General features: G+C 42.1%; 1 protein-coding gene and 1 non-coding gene across 2 annotated transcripts; one reads left to right on the top strand and one right to left on the bottom strand.

Moving 5' to 3' along the window:
- Positions 1–2,787: 2,787 nt before the first annotated feature.
- Positions 2,788–2,860, bottom strand: TRNAK-UUU. The gene has a single exon. It is a non-coding gene; the product is annotated as a tRNA-Lys (tRNA).
- A 2,454-nt stretch (positions 2,861–5,314) lies between these two features.
- Positions 5,315–6,475, top strand: LOC122808241 (transcriptional regulator QRICH1-like). The gene has a single exon (XM_044079204.1). The coding sequence runs from the start codon at positions 5,315–5,317 to the stop codon at positions 6,473–6,475; it is 1,161 nt and encodes a 386-aa protein (XP_043935139.1).
- The last annotated feature ends 12,001 nt before the right edge of the window (positions 6,476–18,476 follow it).

Raw genomic sequence — 18,476 nt, 5'->3', positions numbered from 1 at the left:
ATACAGGAGTCTAAGATCATGGTAGGACTCCTTGTTAAAAACCATGACGTGAGACTGCAGCAGGACCAGTATCAGGGCTCCCAATATAAAGCAGAGGCCTGAGAAAGTCTTGCCCATGACCTCACCAGTGCCACTGGCATCTCTTGGACTGGTGAACAGGTCCAGCACCACTATGCTTACTTGAAGAGGGAGCTCTTCGAACAGTGGGTCCAAGAAGCATGGCAGAGGGGTGATGTCCCTGGCATGTGTAAGTATTCATATCAACAACTGTTTACCAAAGTCCAGCCTGTGTATGTGATGGATAGGTATGCATGTTTCTCTATCTTCTTTACAGCTCCAACTGAGTGGGCTGCGAACCAGGAAGCCAATGCCAGCAGGTTGCAAAGGCTGCATCGTGAGGCTGGTGAGTAACAATCTAGCTTGTAGTATTCATACCAAATAAATATAAAGGAGTAGAATGTCATCTGGCAGTATTAACAATGGGTATGATTTGTACTGAATAAAGCAGACAATATTACAGTAATAGTCTCATATAGGTTATATATAAATAAAACTGTAACTGCCTGTCACTAAAATTCAAAACATTGGACTAGTTATGTCTACTCTGGTATGGTATGAATTGAAATGTGTACAGGTTACACATAGCAACTATAGCTCTGAAAGTATTAAACAATCAAGTCTCATCTGACAAAGTTAGTGCCTCTGTAAGACACAAGATTAACTGATATTAAAAATGTCATGCACCAAGATCTGACATCTGAATAGTAATGCTGTGTTAACCACTGTTTTCCATACTGTACTATGTCAGAAGGTATTTATAGGAATGTATGTATAAGAATGTTGTAATTACAAGGTTAGATTGTACAACAAAGAGAGAATGACAGAAATCATTCAAGGAAAAAACACACCAGGTTTTCAACAGCTCCTTCTGATGAAACACAAACTTGTATTTTTAGCAGAAACAGCCATGGTTCGAATCCTGGGAGTGGTAGTAAGATGTATGCATAATTTCAACAATCATTTTGTGAATATGTGTAGAAACAGCCAGGTAGTGTTAACAAACATTCCCTCCACAGTTGTTCCAGGTAAGAGAAGGTATAAAGTAACTATAAGAAGGCTGTAGTTGTACTGTGTCCAACACCCATGGCCCAGCCCTAAGGCTGCAAAGGACAGCAAGATAAGTACATACACCAAGAGGTCTCCCTCAAGAAATGTTCAAAAGTGTCATGCTGCCACAGCTACCGGTCCCTGCTACCAACAACCAGGGTGACCGATAGAAAGCAAGGCAGAGTATGGCAGTAGCACACTCTCACACACACAAACACACACACACACACACACACACACACACACACACACACACACACACACACACACACACACACACACACACACACACACACAAACACTATGAGTGCACATATGTAACCCTGACTATGTGAAAATGGGTAGAAACAGTCATGTAGTATTAACAAACATTCCTTCCACAGGTCTTTCAGGTAAGAGAAAGTATAAAGTAGCTATAAGAAGGCTGTAATTATACACTGTGTACAAACATACCACTGCCCAACCCAAGGCCATAGGTTGTTATAATAATACCTGTAGAGTAATGAGTAGAGAAATGATCATTAAAGCTGTGACCACTGCAAGAATCTACATCTGTTAACTGACATCTCCTCTCTCTCCCCCACCTTATCTTCACCAATAATCTAAACACATAAATAAATGGGTATGTTTTCCACCAAACCTACTGTTGGGACATGTGTCCTGTTGTTCTACAAATGCTGAAATGTATTCCAATTAATGCTCCCTGTTCAAATACTATCATTGGTGGCCTGTTACTATCGATGTAACCTGCATGCCTTTGTAATGCCCACTGTGGTTCCATATATACATGTGTTCTGTTTGCTACGCAAATGTTCCAAATCTGTTGTTTTGTGTTAATGGGAAAACTCATGCATGCTGTTATAAGTAATCCTGGAATGTGTTTACCATTACTAACCAACATATGTTTTAAAATTGCAACACCATACCACGTCTGGGAAGGCCGATCCCAGTGGATCTGCCTCTCCTGCCTCATCTGGCTGTGGCACCATGCCCCAGCACATCTGGGACCCACCCCAAGACCTCCTTATCCACTGGTCCTGCACCACCTTTGGGTGGAACCACCTCAGGAGATGGGGCTCACCCCCCGGGAGCAGGTGCAGACAGGATCCTGTCATCCAAATCCAGGTCCGGGGTCTGGTGAGTGGGAGATCTGCTATGCCAGCTTAAGGGCCATGTGGTGCAATTAGAGGATCAGCCTGCCCTTCCTGCTCAGCCCCCAGCACAGCCACCTTCGGGGCCATGAAGCTGCAGCGGTGACTGCCCATGGGTGGGGATCTCAGTCCCACTGTATCGATTTGCGGGCTTGTGGGCTTCCGATTACCAAACTCCCCTCCTCGTCCAAGGTGTTTAGCCCCATATAGGTGGTTCATAGGTGTGTACTAGGCTAATGGCTCTGGAGCCTTTACAAGACTAGCCCATAAGATTACCCTGGCATTGTGCCACCTGACCTTAGTTTTCAGTGCCTCAGTCGAGTACAACCACTGGAGTAATCCCTGGGGTGAATTTTCTAGTTCCCATCCACTCATCAAGATTTCTCTTGAAGAGGGCCAGTGAGGTGCTCTGTTTGACATGTATGGGAAGTCTATTCCATATAGGTTCATAGGTGTGGACTTGAACCCACAATACCTGGCTTAAGAGGCCAATACCTTATCCATTAAGCCACTGTGGCCTAGATATATGCGCCCAAACAGGGACTTAAACCCTGGACCCTCAGATTAAAAGTCTGATGCTCTACCGACTGAGCTATCTGGGCTTCTTGTGTCGTATACTGCCCCTGTATGCTGTCTTGTCTGTCTTCCTACCCAACCTACCTCCCCTAAATATACCTACTATCCTTTCCCAACATCCCACTCTTACCTTAAAAAAAAGGGCAATCTGTTCCCCCAAAAAATTGTCACTCCATACATAGCTGTCCATTTCTCACAAGTGTCCACTGGACACGTGTAATCTTGTCTAATACAATACATTACTGTTGCCCTCATCCCTCTCTCTCAAGGGTTTGAGTGTCCAAATTTACCTCCAGATTTAGTATATATATGCGCAGTTGTTGCTGTTGAAAACATGAGCAGCTATGGACCTTCCCTACACCCATCCTGCACATCCCTAGCTAGCTTTCATATTCTCCTCTTGCTATTACAAAATCACAGTTTGCCACAAGCCAAAAGTCCTCTGCCCATCACTGTCTATCCCTTCATCATTTAAATTGGTTAGAGCTGCCCAATTATCTCTCCTTTATTCAATTCACTCATGCCCACAAACTCATCTTCTCCCCCCGTCACTCCCTATCCTCTACCTTCAAAATGCAACTCCCTGACCGACTATTAAGATCTAACAATCAGAACCTAGTAGAACTGCATAAACCTACCCGTCCCTCAGGCAAAAATCTCATGTCTTTCGCCCTCGCAGGCCAATGGAACTCCCTACCTCCATCCATCTTTACCACTACAAACCTGTCTTCCTTTAAAAACTCAGTCCACTCATACCTAATTTCTCAGTGGGATTGCTCCTGCTCCCACACATCTTAATCTTTCATCTTAGTCTTCTTCGACTCCATACATGGTTTTAGCAGGTTCCAATCCATGTGTAAATAACTACTCTTGATTTACAATGTTAATACATTTATCTCAGATATTGTCTCTGTTAAATGAGATATTTTATCTGTAATTTGTATAACCTAAACCTTCACTGTCATTTTTTTTCTTTAGAGATGATATGTTTAAATGAGATTTTTACTAGTACTTTTGTACTTACGATAACAAAAAGAAAACTTCTGCTATAATATTGTTTGTAATTTTGTCTGTAATTATTTGTTTTTGGAGCTTTTCTCCCCAAGACTCCATTGAAAACAGGTTCTTCTAGGCCCAATGGACTATCCTGGTTAACCAACTGCAAATATATAAAAATAAATAAATGTTCCCTCTTTGTGCCCCCCTTTTCACCACTTTCCTATCACCCCTTTTTCTTTTCTATTCTTTTAAAGAAATTAGCACGGGGTAAGCAGGAGTAAACAGTAGTAAGCAGGACTAGACCTGTTTGTGCGGTGCAAAGCAATGCCTACACAAATTAAGCACTTTACAGGCTGTCTGTTAGCATAGTCAACCAGAAGTTAGCATTGCTTACCGCCACGCAAACCCATGCAAACCCGCTTATAACCGCTTAAAAGTGCCTTAATCTCTCTATATCCAACAGCCCTTGTTCTGCCCAGCAAAAAATAATCAGTCCTTGCAAGTCTTGAACCCAGGACCCTACACACCATAGCCAAAGCAATTTACCACTAACCCATCTGATCTGTAGATATGTCTCATTTTTTTCAAGCATATCATGCAGCAAAGTCATTCAACATCAGGGAAAAGGTTTATTAACATTAGTCATGTGTTGTACGTACAGATAAATGTATATGTGTATGGAGATGCATGTATATATATATATATATATATATATATATATATATATATATATATATATATATATATATATATATATATATATATTATATATCTATATATATTTTATATATATATATATATATATATATATATATATATATATATATTAATATGTAATATATGTAGAGATATACATATAAAATATACACACTTATATATATATATATATATATATGAAAGTAAAGCTATACCTACATATATATATATATATATATAGATCTCAGTATGTACGTAAAACAAATTTTATCAATATCAAAGTATATAAATATATACATATATCTGAAATATATATATATATATATATATATATATATATATATATATATATATATGTATTATATATATATATATATATATATATATATATATATATATGTATTATATATATATATATATATATATATATATATATATATATTTTTTATATATATATATATATATATATATATATATATACACACACATATATATATATATATATATATATATATATATATATATATGGATTCCATACACTTGGTCGAGGATGGGATCGCCCGATTTGAACGGGCAGGAGATTAAGTTTTTTAGGATATCTATTGGAAACAGCGAAGGCGTCTGGGCCTTGGCAGCTACTTGAAGCGTTCCTGCTTGGGACGAGGGATTACCAGCAGGGGCATGATCAAGTTGTATTTATTTGAAGAAGAGACGTATTTACATTTTACATGACAAGAAGAGGCAGCAGAATGCTGCCATTGTTGTGGCATGCTGCAGAAGGCTCGATGCCTTGGACATTGTGCATAATTTCCTTATTGTTGGCCATAGTAAATGGGCTTGCAAGAGAAGGCATTTTGACTTATCTCCAGAGTCCATCACTGAAATTACCAATAATTGAAGAATGTGAGGGATCCCCAAGACCTGTTAAAAAACGCAAGTTTGACTTGCCCTTAGAAGAAAGCTACACTTTAAATCCCATATCTGTGCAAAATGCAGTGTCCACTACATTAACATTGCCAACAGAAACACAGCATCAGCAGCAGGCTTATATTCTTGTTCATCAGGAACTGCTTACTGTAGACAACAGCCAGTTGTATGGACTTGTACCATCTGCCTCCTCCACATGTGGACGGTTACCTAATGTTGAGTCATGGGCAATCTATTCTACTCCTCCTGCTGCTTGTCCTGACCCTCAAACTATAATGCATACATCTGTTCCTCAGGATGGCTGCAGTGTTGTTCAGGTGGGTGAAATTCCCCTCGCTGTGACACCCATTAAAATGGATGACTGCAAAGAAGAGGCACAGACTAATGCAGACACTAGGAAAAATATTCCGGAAAAACTGGTCCAGACTTCTGTATCCTCTACTTTTCCAATGCAGTTTGTAAATGTGAATGGAAATGTGCATATTCCCATCACTGTCCAAGCAGGAGGAAGGACTTATGCCCCCATTAAATACTGGGATCCTCAGACATTGCAGCCCCAACTTTTGCAGCAACCTGTTCCAGAGCAACCTGTTCCAGTACAGATGGACTGGGACCTGCCATCCTCCTCTCTCAAACCTGAAGAAGGAGCACATGTTTGGAAGGTGTGGGCTCAAGTGAAGAATGAAGAGTTGCTTAAGGAAGCAGGAAACCGCCCAGCAGGACCTGGAAGACGAAAACCGATGCAGTTCAGAGAAGATGTCCTTTCAGTTTCAATAGCAGAACTGAATTATGGACTGTGCTTGATGACCAAAGAAGCCAGAAAGTCGGATGGTTCCCCTTTTGAAGCAGATACTTTGTATTATTTATTTCTTTGTATACAGAAGTATATGTTCGACAATGACAGAATTGATAATGTTTTTGCTGATCTTTATTATTCAAAGTTCTTGGAAAAGCTTCATGACATGTTAAAGAACTGGGTACCAACAGTGAGCCCTCTTGGTTATGTAATTCCTTATTAAAATCCCCAACCTTCATGCCTGGCTCTCTTACAACCAGCCAGACATAACCGCTGTCTCTGAGACCTGGCTCAAACCCTCCATCAGAGATAATGAAATCCTTCCTCCAGGCTACCACATTATACGCAATGATAGAAGTCATACAAAAGCAGGTGGCGTAGCAATTATCTACTCCTCCACTCTCACTTTTACTTCATTGACCAAACCCATCCCAACATTTGCCAATGCAGAAATGACTGTAGGCTTTCTAAAACTTAACAACTATAAATCCATCTGCATCTACTCCATCTCTATCCCACCCGGAGACAATACCAAAACTCTGGAAGACATCCTCTCTTGGTTTAACTCAAACATCAAATATGAAACCTACATTCTTGGTGATGTAAATATTAACTGGACCTCCTTCCTCATAGATACCCCATCTCACTCTATCAACCTCTACAATTTCACCCAACTAATAGACCTCCCTACTAGGCCAAACAAAGATGGTTCTTCCGGTACCATCTTAGATTGGATATTAACAACACAACCCAACCGTATCTCGAAAGCTGGTGTAATACCAGACCCCCTAGGTGACCACTTACCAGCCTTCACTGACCGCCTATCCTCACACATAGAAAAACAACACATTTTCATACAATCCCATAACCTATCTTCCTTCAACCCCGAAATCTTCTCTGAATGCCTCAAGGTTACCAATTGGTCCCCACTGAAAATCCTTCCACTAGATAACACCGTCACATATTTTAACCAAACCTTCCTTACCTTACTTGATAAAGTAGCCCCTTTACAAACCAAACGTATCAAAACAAATTCCTGCCCCTGGCTATCCCAAGAAACTAAATTGATTATCACACAGAGAAACAAAAAGTGGAAACTGTACCAAAAACAGAAAAACCCCACCACCCTCCAAGAATATAAACATCTTCGTAACCTGGCCAAAAAATCAATAACAAAAGATCGCAAAAACTACTACAGCAGTCTGCAATACAAACACTCAAACAATCCAAAGAAATTCTGGACATCCATCTCTTCAATACTCAACCCTGGTAATACTTCCAACCCCTGCCCCAATCCCAACCTCTCAAGTCTTGAAACGGCCACTAACTTCAACACATTTTTCATTGATTGTATAGCTAAATTATCCTCCACTTTCCCCAATCCATCCGTCAATACTAACCCCTCACCCTGCACCCCAAACCCTCTCTCACCCCCTCCTCCACCGCTATTCTCACTTAAACCTGTCTCCACCTATACTATAAAAGACTACTGCAAAGCTAAATCCATGCCGCAATGCCCCTGACAACCTTCCAGCAAATTTTCTTCAAATATCAGCCGAATCTATAGCCTATCCCATATCCATCCTCATTAATAGATCCATTCAGGAATCCTATGTACCATCCATCTGGCGTTATGCATACATAATTCCTCTCCACAAAGGTGGTAAGAACACAGACACTACCAACTTCAGACCCATAGCTATACTCTCTCCTCTCTAAAATTCTAGAGAAAGCCATCCACTCCCAGCTCATGCCCTACCTAATCCAGCACAAACTCCTCTCTCCCACCCAGCACGGCTTCCGCCCGGGCCACAGCACCATGACAGCCCTCATTTCCTTCCTCGAAACAGTCAACCTAGCACGTGAGAGTGGCAAATACGTATCCTCTCTTTTTCTTGACCTCTCAAAGGCATTCGACACTATTTCCCATTCCCTCCTCCTGTCCCAGCTCTCACACTTGCATCTATCTCCCTCAACCCTAGACTGGTTCTCCAGCTACCTTTCCTCGTGCCAGCAGGCTGTACAATGGAAAGAGTCAACCTCCCCTTTCTTACCTACACCCACAGGAGTTCCCCAAGGATCAGTACTTGGCCCTCTGCTCTTCAACTTATTCATTAACAACTTTCACCTCTCCATCCCTGAAGCCTCAGACATCCAATACGCAGATGACTCCACTATCATCTGCTCAGCCTCCTGCCCCTCCAAACTTCTACTTAATACCCAAACAGCCTTCTCCAAAATTGAATCATGGATGCAATTGCATCACTTGGCCCTAAATGCCAACAAAACAAAGCTAATGATATTTACTCCCACTAAAACTTCCCAGTTCCACAAAGTCCAATTTTCCATCAAAAGCCACAATAACACCCCTCTTGAAATCGTTCCTAGTACCAAACTACTTGGCATTACCATCGATGAAAACCTAAAATTCGGCTCCCACATCCTCTCAGCAATCAAAAAAACCCACCAGAAAATGGGCTTCCTCTACAGACACAACTACTACCTTGCTCCATCTTCCCGTCATATCCTTGCATCTACCTTCCTTCTCCCCTCTATCTTGTACGGTGCTCCCCTATTCTCCAACCTACAACTCGGACTCTGTGCTAAACTTGAGACCTGTTACAACAAAATCTGCAAATTTGCAACCAATTCTAAGAACTCTTCCTATCACTGTCACTCCCTGCACACCCTAGACTGGCTAGAACTCCACAACCACCTAAAGTACCTACAACTTACAACAGCCCACAAACTCATCTTTAAACCAGCAGAATGCCCCTCTCTTGCTAAATCTCTAACACCCTACACACCTACCCGTACCCTGAGATCCACAGGCCAAAACCTCCTGCATGTACACAAACCCATCCACCCAACTGGTAAACTACTACTATCCCACACTATAGCCAAACTATGGAACAATCTCCCCACACCACTACGTAATATACCTAACCACAACAATTTCAAATCCATGCTTCTCTCCCATCTCTCCTCCAAATGGGAATGTCCTTCACATGCTCCCACCTAAAACTCCCACACTACTAACTCCACACCTAAATCCTCATTTCTTTGCCTACTTTAACTTAGTTCAGAGATCTTGCTCAGAACACCTTTTCATAAATCTTTTGCATGCATGCCTCTGGCCTACCTTACTCATATTCTCAAACTTTCATTGTTTGTTTTTCTTATCCATTGTACCCATAATATTGTTTTCCTCTATAATATTGTTAATTTGTCTCTATTCGTATGTATTTGTATGTCTGTTTGGGGCTTTTCCCCTCGGGTCTCCACTGAAAAAGGGTAATTCTTACCCAGCTGGACCAACCCGGTTAACAAATGCAAATAAATATATATATATATATATATATATATATATATATATATATATATATATATATATATATAATGTATATATACATATCTTTGTGTGTGTATGTAGCGCAGTCGGACATCAGATCCACACTCTGAACCTTTTACTGCAACAAATCTGTCCAAAGGCTGTCTGAATGGAGGTGAAGGGCTAGGGACCTCTGATAATTATTGCCCTTATCTCATCCTCCCCAGCAGAACTGTTCTGCCTTGCAACAAAATAATAAGGCCTGCTAAGGCTTGAACCCAGGGCCCTTCAAACTACTATCAAAGCAATGCACCATTACACCATCTGACACCTATAAAACAGCAATAACATTCCCAACAAATTAGTTAGTATAGTCATTCAACAGTAGGGAAAGGAGCCTGTAGAATCAGTCAGGTTCTCTCTATATATATATACATGTATATTTCTATGGAGATGCATATATGTGGACAAATCTATACATAATACATATATATATATATATATATATATAGAGAGAGAGAGAGAGAGAGAGGGAGAGAGATTTATATGCATACACACATATATAGAAAGGTGAGTAAATACACACACACACATTATATATATATATATATATATATATATATATATATATATATATATATATACATAAATATACAGAAATATATGATAGCTACATACACCTGCAATCTGGAGGTCATGCTGCTGCACAGTAGAAGTCTAAATATGAAAATGCACTCACTGGAAGTATTCCTTAAAATTGGGAACAATAACATATGTGCTGTAAGAGAGACCTGGTTAAAGGCAGCAGGAAGCACCCCTGCACTACCAGCCTATAACTCATTCCAAAACTGTTAGCTGGAGAACTTGGACTGAAGCACCAAAGATGGAGGTATTTCCATATTCATTAAGGATGCACACAGCTCCAGAGTGGTAGAACAACATTATCCATTACAGATCCTGCATGTGTAGCTAACATTAGTTAAGACAGTGGTTCATGTTGTAGCCTGCTATAGGTCCCCAAACATGTCCCAAGGCTCACACTCCATGTCCCTAAACACCCTGGAGAATATAAGTGCCCAACCTAACACCCCCATACTGGTTGACTTCAACTACCCCACCATTACATGGGAAAGCTACTCATGTACCAGTGCACATGCCCATCACATCAACCTGGTCCTTGATAACATGGGCAACTGTTGCTCTACACCAATAGTCAACTTCTCCCTTGTTATATCTTAACACAAATTAATCACCTTTGGAAATCCACAGCCCTACCCCCCCCCCCCACACACAGATAAGCACCATGAAAAGACTGTCTAAAGCTAACTATGACCTCATAACAACAGAGGTGGCTAACCTCACTACAGCCATGCAAATGGAGACTAGTTGCATGACTACTGAGTCAAACAGCAATGCACTATGAACACGCACACAAATGCATGTATACTGCCATACCTAATAGAACCAGGACCCTCACTTCCAAAAAAAGGAAGCCGACTTGGTGGTCCCCAGCAATAAAGAAACTGTACAACAGAAGGAGAGGATTGATATGGAATAAGGTGAGGTCCCAGGACTGGAAAAAAAATTTTATCAGCCTCAATTAAAAGTTGAGATCCCTCCTCAAATACTACAAAGCTAGCTGTGAAAACAGAATTGGAGCACATAGTAAAGACAACCACAAGGCCTCATACAGTTATGTGAAGAATCTCCATGGCAATATCAAGATTTGTTCTGAGCTACTAGACAATGGTACCTCCTAGAGTGAGCCAACAAATATTGCCAATACACTGGCTGACATATTCAGTGCAAACTTTATCCCCCTCTCCCCCCTCAAAGGACCAATCACAATACCAGTACACTGCCAGGCATCCAGTATTACTGCTGCACAGTTTAAAACACCACTGTCTAAGGCCAAGCATACAGCTTCTATGGGGCCTGACATTATCCCTGGCAGTGTTCTGCATGAACTACAGAATGACCTGGCACCTCACTTGTGTGCCCTTTGCAAGCACAGCCTCACCTCAGGCTTTGTCCCTACTGAATTGTGCACTGCTACAGTCACCCCTCTGCACAAATGAGGTGCGACTACAGACCCTGGGAAATACCGCCCCCAACTGCCTGACATGTCTGTTATGCAAAGCTATGGAATGCATTATCTTGCACCTAATAAACAGGGATATGGGAATCTGCAGACTCAGGACCCAACACAGTTTACTTTTGTGAAGGGTAGGTCATTCCTGCTCAATCAACCTGGTCAGCTTCTTGCTGTCAGTCACCTGAGCTGTGGATGAAGGCAAGGTGGCACATACAGCCTACCTTGATCTGGTCAAAGCCTTTGATAACATTCCCCACTCAGGAATCATAAAACAACTCACTAAGTTGGGCATCTGTTTCTGTAAGGCCCTTTTGTAGAATATCCACATCATTTGGGGATTCAATAATGGCTCCCAGTTTGCAGTCATCTGCAGACTTTGTTAGCCAGAGTCCCTTAGTGTTGGCCTGCACTTCAGAGAAGTAGATGCCAAACAAGAGTGGTCCCAGGACTAAACCTTGAGGTACTCCATTTGTCACTTGTCTGGAGCTGGATTTGGAGTTGGCTACTTTTACAGTCTGGGTTCTGTCAGTAAGCCAGTTGGCAACCCATCGAGTGACGTAAGGATTTATGCCCAGCTTAGTAAGTTTATCTATGATTCCAGAGTGGGAGATGGTGTCGAAGGCCTTGGCGAGGTCCATATAGGCTGTGTGGACCTCCTTACCCTCGTCCACAGCTCTGGAGACCGATTTGAAGAAGTCAATCAGATTCAGGAGACAAGATCGGCGCTTCACAAACCCAAACTGGGTGGGGTCCAGTGTTTGAAGGTTGCCAATGTCTTTGTTTATAAGTTCCATGATAATGCATTCCATGCCCTTGCAGATCAGGCTTGTCAGACTGATGGGACAGTAGTTCCCGGGATCCAAGGTGGATCCTCCCTTGTGGAGCGGGATAACTGTAGCTGTGTGCCACTCAGTGGGCAAGAAGCCTGAGGTGAGGCTATGATTAAACATGACACTTAGGTGGGGTGCCATTTAATTTTGTAGTTCATGTAGTACACAGCCTGGGATGTCATCTGGTCCCATGGAAGCTGTATTCTTAGCTTTGGAGAGAGCTGTTTCTACCTGTGTGTCTGTGATTATTGGAATTTGGCAATCTTTTGGTATTGAGATGGGCCCTTTACAGGGTGAGAGGGGGGTGAAGTTGGCACTAAATCGATCTGCCAGGATATTGGCAATATCCTTGGGATCAGTATATTTAATGCCATTCTGTTGTAGCTCAGAGCAGATCTGAGCAGTGCCATTTAGATTCTTGACATAACTATAGAATGCCTTGTGGTTGTCTTTGGAATCTTTGGTAATTTTATTTTTGTAACTAGCTTTTGAGGATTTTATGAGGGATCTCAGCTTCTTACTGAGGCTGGTGAGGGAGTTTTTTGCATCCTGGGATTTTCCTCTTTTCTGCAATTTCTTCCTTCTGTTGTATAGTTTGTTTATAGCAGGGGACCACCAAATTGGCTTCCTTTTTTTGTTGAAGAGTATCTTGGTTCTATTTGGGATGGCACGATTCATGCAAGAGTGGATGTGCTCTTACAGTGCATTAGTGTAGGATTCTGCAGTCAAACTTCCAGATCTCGTCTGCATGAGTGTTGTGAAGTTTGTCACTTCTGACTTCAGTAGCATGAAGTTGGCTTTGGAGAAGTTTTTTTAAGGAGGTTTCCTTACTGGGGGGTGGGGGTGCGATGTGGATGTCAAGGGTGATTTGCTTATGGTCAGGCCTGACAAATGAGGGGGTGACAACTTGTATGGAGCATCTATTTCCCATGTTGGTAATGACCAGGTCTAGGATATTGGAGTCCCTGGTGGGACAATGGATTAGTTGATCCAGGGCATTGGAATTTATGAATTCCAAGAACCGTTGGGAAAAGGAGTTGGTACCTGAGTAGTTTTCCAAGTTAATGGCAGGGTAGTTGAAATCACCCAGTATTAGGGTGTTTGGTTGTATCTTAATATTTTCCAGTATGTTTAGGAAGGTGTAGTGAGAATCTTGGGGTATGGTGGGGGATCTGTAGCAAGCTACAATTTGGAATGCAGTCTTACCTAGTGTTAGTTGCACCTGGAGAATTTCTGATGCATTGTGTTGGGCAACTAACCTGGAGGTGTGAATATCCTTGGTGAATATGGACACTCCTCCACCTTTAGTGTTTCGGTCTTGGTTTTGTGGCCGAAAAGTGTGGTAAGAATTGTAGCCTGGTATTGTAGGGATGCTCTCTGGAGCCTTGAACCAGGTCTCAGTCACTGCACAGATATTGATGTTCTCCATTTTTAGGAGTGCCTCGAGAGAGTGCATTTTGAGATTTAGACTTCTAGCATTGAGTAGCATTACCTTCAGATTTTGCATGCTTGTATCTGTTACGGTGGTGGTTTTATCCTTTGAACCTTGCCTAAAAAAGGCACTATAGGGGTGGCAAGAGCTTTAGCCAGTAACCTGAATCCCACGGGTGACAGGTGCAGACCATCTCTGGCAAAGCATTGTGGTTTGTCGATCATGTCTTCCCAGGCAGACAAATACTGGATCCCCTTTGAATGACACCAGAAGCTTAGCCAATTGTTGAAGTCAATCATTTTGTCCTTATACTGTGGTATCATTTTGGGCGAAGGCAGGATGCTACTCAGGGCTAGGGTCATACCTGCCTGGGTCACATGATCCAAGAGCTCTTCCATGTCTCTTTTCATGTAGTCCAGGGAGGTACGTCTCAAGTTATTCACTCCAGCATGGACAATGACAGAGTCGTATTTGTACTTGTTGTGGAGTGTGTGGAGTGACTTGAGTGCATGTGTTATGTGTTGGATCCTGGTACCCGACAGGCAGCTGACTGTAATTTTCTCCTTGTTCAGCCTGGTGAGTGGGACATCAGTGTGCCTGACTATAGAGTCATCTATGACTAAAGTGTTGGGTACATTGTCTTGCCTTAGGGGCTGTTGTTGGGTGGCACACTGGTGTTGTGAGCTATGTGTCACTTTGGTTGTGACTGGTGTTTGCTTGCATTTCGGCTTCAGAGGTCCTTGTTGCTTGGGCAGGTTAATGTTAAGGGCCTCCACATATGTGGGTTTAGTGTTGCTATGTGTGGGTGTTGATGGTGTGGGTTTTGATGGGCTATGAGTTGCTAGAGGTGTAATGCAGGTGTTAGCCTTCTCCTCTTGACTGTCTAGCACAATCTTGACTGGAGAGAGCTTTGCTTCCAGTTTGGCTATGTAAGTGCATCTCTCGCAGGTTGTAGTGTTGGGTGGTAGGAGGAGAGGATTGTCTGTGTACATGAGGCAGTTGCCACATTGCCCCAGTATGCCCAGATTCACCAGGTGGACAGGAGAAATCACCAGAAGCTGACCCTTGGACATGCCTGTTTAGGTGCTTTTTTGTAAAGTTTAAGAGCTGTTTTCCCTTACCTTTGCAAGGTACTTTGCAATTGTAGGCTGTGTAGTGCCTATGAGTCCTATCTGTGACCCAGTTTGCAACCCACCTAGTGATATAGGGGTTGATGCCTAGCTCAAGCTTAATGCTAAGAAATGTATAGTTATCCCCTTTGGAAAAAAACATGTACCCATGAACTACCACATAGGTGGCAGGACACTAACCATCGAAAGTGTGATGAGATACTTAGGGACACAAGTGGACAGTGGTCTCACTTTCGATAACCACATTGCCACAACAGTCAGGAAATCCTTCTGTGTGGCACACCTCATCACTAAGGGCTTTTCATCCAGAAAAAAGAGGTCATTGTTCCACTGTGCTCATCCCTCATTAGACCCATTATAGAGTATAATGCCCCATTTGGTATGTACCTCACAAGACATCTGCAACAGCTGGAAAGGCCACAGAAATACCTCACTAAAAGAATCATGGGCCTAAAGCAGATGCCATATGCTGACCATCTAAAAAAACTCCAACTATACTCTGTGACATATCATCTAGTCAGAGGCGATCTCTGCTTAACATACAAGGCCATGTCAAACCCTGAGCTGTTGGACATGCTCCATTTAAAGAAATCCCAATCCCTCAGAGCCACACGCTCCAGAGATCTAAACTTTATCATCACAATGAACAAAACATGCTGGAGGGATAGGTTCCTGACCCAGAGACTCCCCATACTCTGGAACAGATTGCCCATACATGTCAAGCAGAGTGCCTCATTGGCCCTCTTCAAAAAGAACCTTGATGATTGGATGGGAGATAGAAAATTCACCCTGGGGATCATGTCAGTCGCCCTGCTAGACAGGGACCCAGAGAAGTAAATATTGTGGGAAGAAATTTCCAGGGAATTGTTATGGCTAGGCTTTCATAGGCCTTAGGGCCGATAGCCTAGTACTAACCTATGAACCTATGAACCTAATCACAGTGTGGAAATAGTTGACTCCAAGTCAGACTGCTGAGCAGTCATAAGTGGAGTCCCACAGGATTATATCCTGGGTCCTCTCATGTTTGGTTACAACTTCTCTGAAGTCTATGCCAACATGAAGGGGTTCTAGCTGACAAAGTCTGCAGACAATTGGCAAGTTGGGAGCAATTATTAACTACCCAAGTGATGTTGGCATCCTACTGAAAGGCCTCATTGAGACCAATGACTGGTGTCAGAGCCATGGGCTTAAGGTCAATGTCAGAAAATGTGTTGTCATCCCCTTTGTGGAAAACCCTGTTCCCATGATTTACCACATTGATGCTAGTCCCCTGAACAAAGAAGGCATTATAAGAGATCTGGGTACACAGGTTGACAGCAATGTCTCTTGACCACCACATTGCCACTGTAGTCACAAACTCCTATGTGGCACATATCAGTACAACGCATTAGCATCCAGCAGAGTGACACAGTTTGTTTCAGCATACATATTCTGATGGATGTGTGGTATGTAAATGAAATGTATGTCCTCATTTTCTGACAACAATCATATCATTACAGTGATTTACCAGAGAAATGATAATAATCTGTAAAACAGACCAGAAATATGAGCAATAAACCTGGACAACCTGAAACAATCCAGCCAGTTGACAGGTATGCTCTGAACCCCATTCTGCAATTAATCTGGACCAAGACTGACAAAGTGGTGGGTGGAAGCCATGAAAATGGGGATGTATCTGAAGTAGTGGTATAGGTAAGCTAACACAGTTGCTGTAGTAACACCCTCCTGTGTGCTCTAACATATATTTACTGAAATAGCACAAATAATTGAATTAGGACATCTGCTATGGGTAATACACGTGTATTTCCAAATATATCAGGCACTACAGGGATGTAACAGCAGTGACAAACATACACCAGTGTGAAAGTGCATACCCATAACAAACATCACCACAGTCACAGTCACATACTGTTAAGTCAAGTGAACAATAGAGTATATGGACTGTGTGAAAAAATACATCATTGTTTGCCACACACACACTAGCCCTATATACAGAGTCCCAATTGTCAGTGTAGTCTGAATCCTGACTTTGGTACAGGACATGTCTCAGTCTGCCCCTACAAAAACATATAGCCAATAGATCAGCGGTAACTGGAGCAGCATGCATAGTCAGATAAAGAAAGAGCCATAACACTTACATCCACCCCCCTCCATACACAGCCCAAATAACATATACACATGTCATGTGTACACAATCATGACAGTCTGTTAACAATGGCCAGACATACACAGGCCTCTCACATGTACAGTTCACCTCAAAATGCACAGTGTCAGGACTCATATCAAAGGCCTCTTCCCTGACATGTCTGTGGGTGTACTACATCACTGGGATGGTAGCAGGAATGAAGCCAAGAAATAACGATAATAAATACATCTGTGCCTGATTGACATCTGGACAAAGCCTGACATCATTTGGGGACAGAAGCAAAAACACAGGGGTAGATTGGACATATTGCTGTCATACATTGAGACAGTTGCAGATGTCACTGGGTTTGTTGCAACAGTATTTATGAGGAATATGTTGTTGGTAATACCAATAGATGTGAGTATTTACTGACTGTATTCCTCAGAGTCCATGACTGATTTACAATGATGCCAACTGTCTGGGGAACAGACAAAACAAAACAGGCAGACATGTGGCCAGTCAGTGGACAGTGTGCCAGTGGAGAGGACTGTCAGGAACATATCACTGTGAGTCGTGAAGTCACTCACCAAATGCATGTCCACACAAACCCTGTCAATCTATCAAACCACCATGTGTATAACAGAACTGATGACATAGAATCTGTTCACAAATCTTAGGATATGTCCCCCATGTTGTTTGGCTGTCTCCACATGTCCTGTCCTGTGATGTATTGCCACCTACTGTATGTGAATCTTTAGGCCACCACCTCTGTAATGTCCCTCACACAGGCAAGGAAAAGGGGCAAGGCTCACATTAAGGAATGTCCCATATGTCGGAACTAGCAGCAATGTCCATGCCCACAGCACAATACAGTGTGGGTACCTACAAAGTGATATGGCCGTAGCAATACCTGACATCTGCACATCTGTACAGAGGACAGACAGAAAGTAGATAGCCAACAGGTTATGCATTACGATGAATGTTTTGAACCACAAACGTCTGAAACTGAAAGGTATGCCATTACTACATAACAGCAGTCCTCAATGACATGTCAAAAAACATAGTAGTCTACAGTTAATATCAACATATCAGATCAATATCCATTAGGAGATATATAAAAGCATACAGCTCAAACACCAAGAACAAGATAGTCAGTACTCAGAGTCCAGCTTTGCATGCAGGTATGTATGGTTCCAGTACTACAATCTGTAATCTACTCTTACTTGGAAAAGAACTGTTAAAAGTACTAACGTAATGATACAATATGTGTTAAACTATATT

Source organism: Protopterus annectens, chromosome 8.part0, assembly GCF_019279795.1.
Source record: "Protopterus annectens isolate FY-2018-M chromosome 8.part0, PAN1.0, whole genome shotgun sequence".
Classification (NCBI taxonomy): Eukaryota; Metazoa; Chordata; order Ceratodontiformes; family Protopteridae; genus Protopterus; species Protopterus annectens.
Note: the sequence above shows the minus strand (reverse complement) of the source record. Positions and strands in the feature narration are given on the sequence as shown.

What these genes read in the sequence shown, in the direction of transcription:
- LOC122808241 (XM_044079204.1), top strand. Translation starts at nt 5,315, where the DNA reads ATGCCTTGGACATTGTGCATAATTTCCTTATTGTTGGCCATAGTAAAT.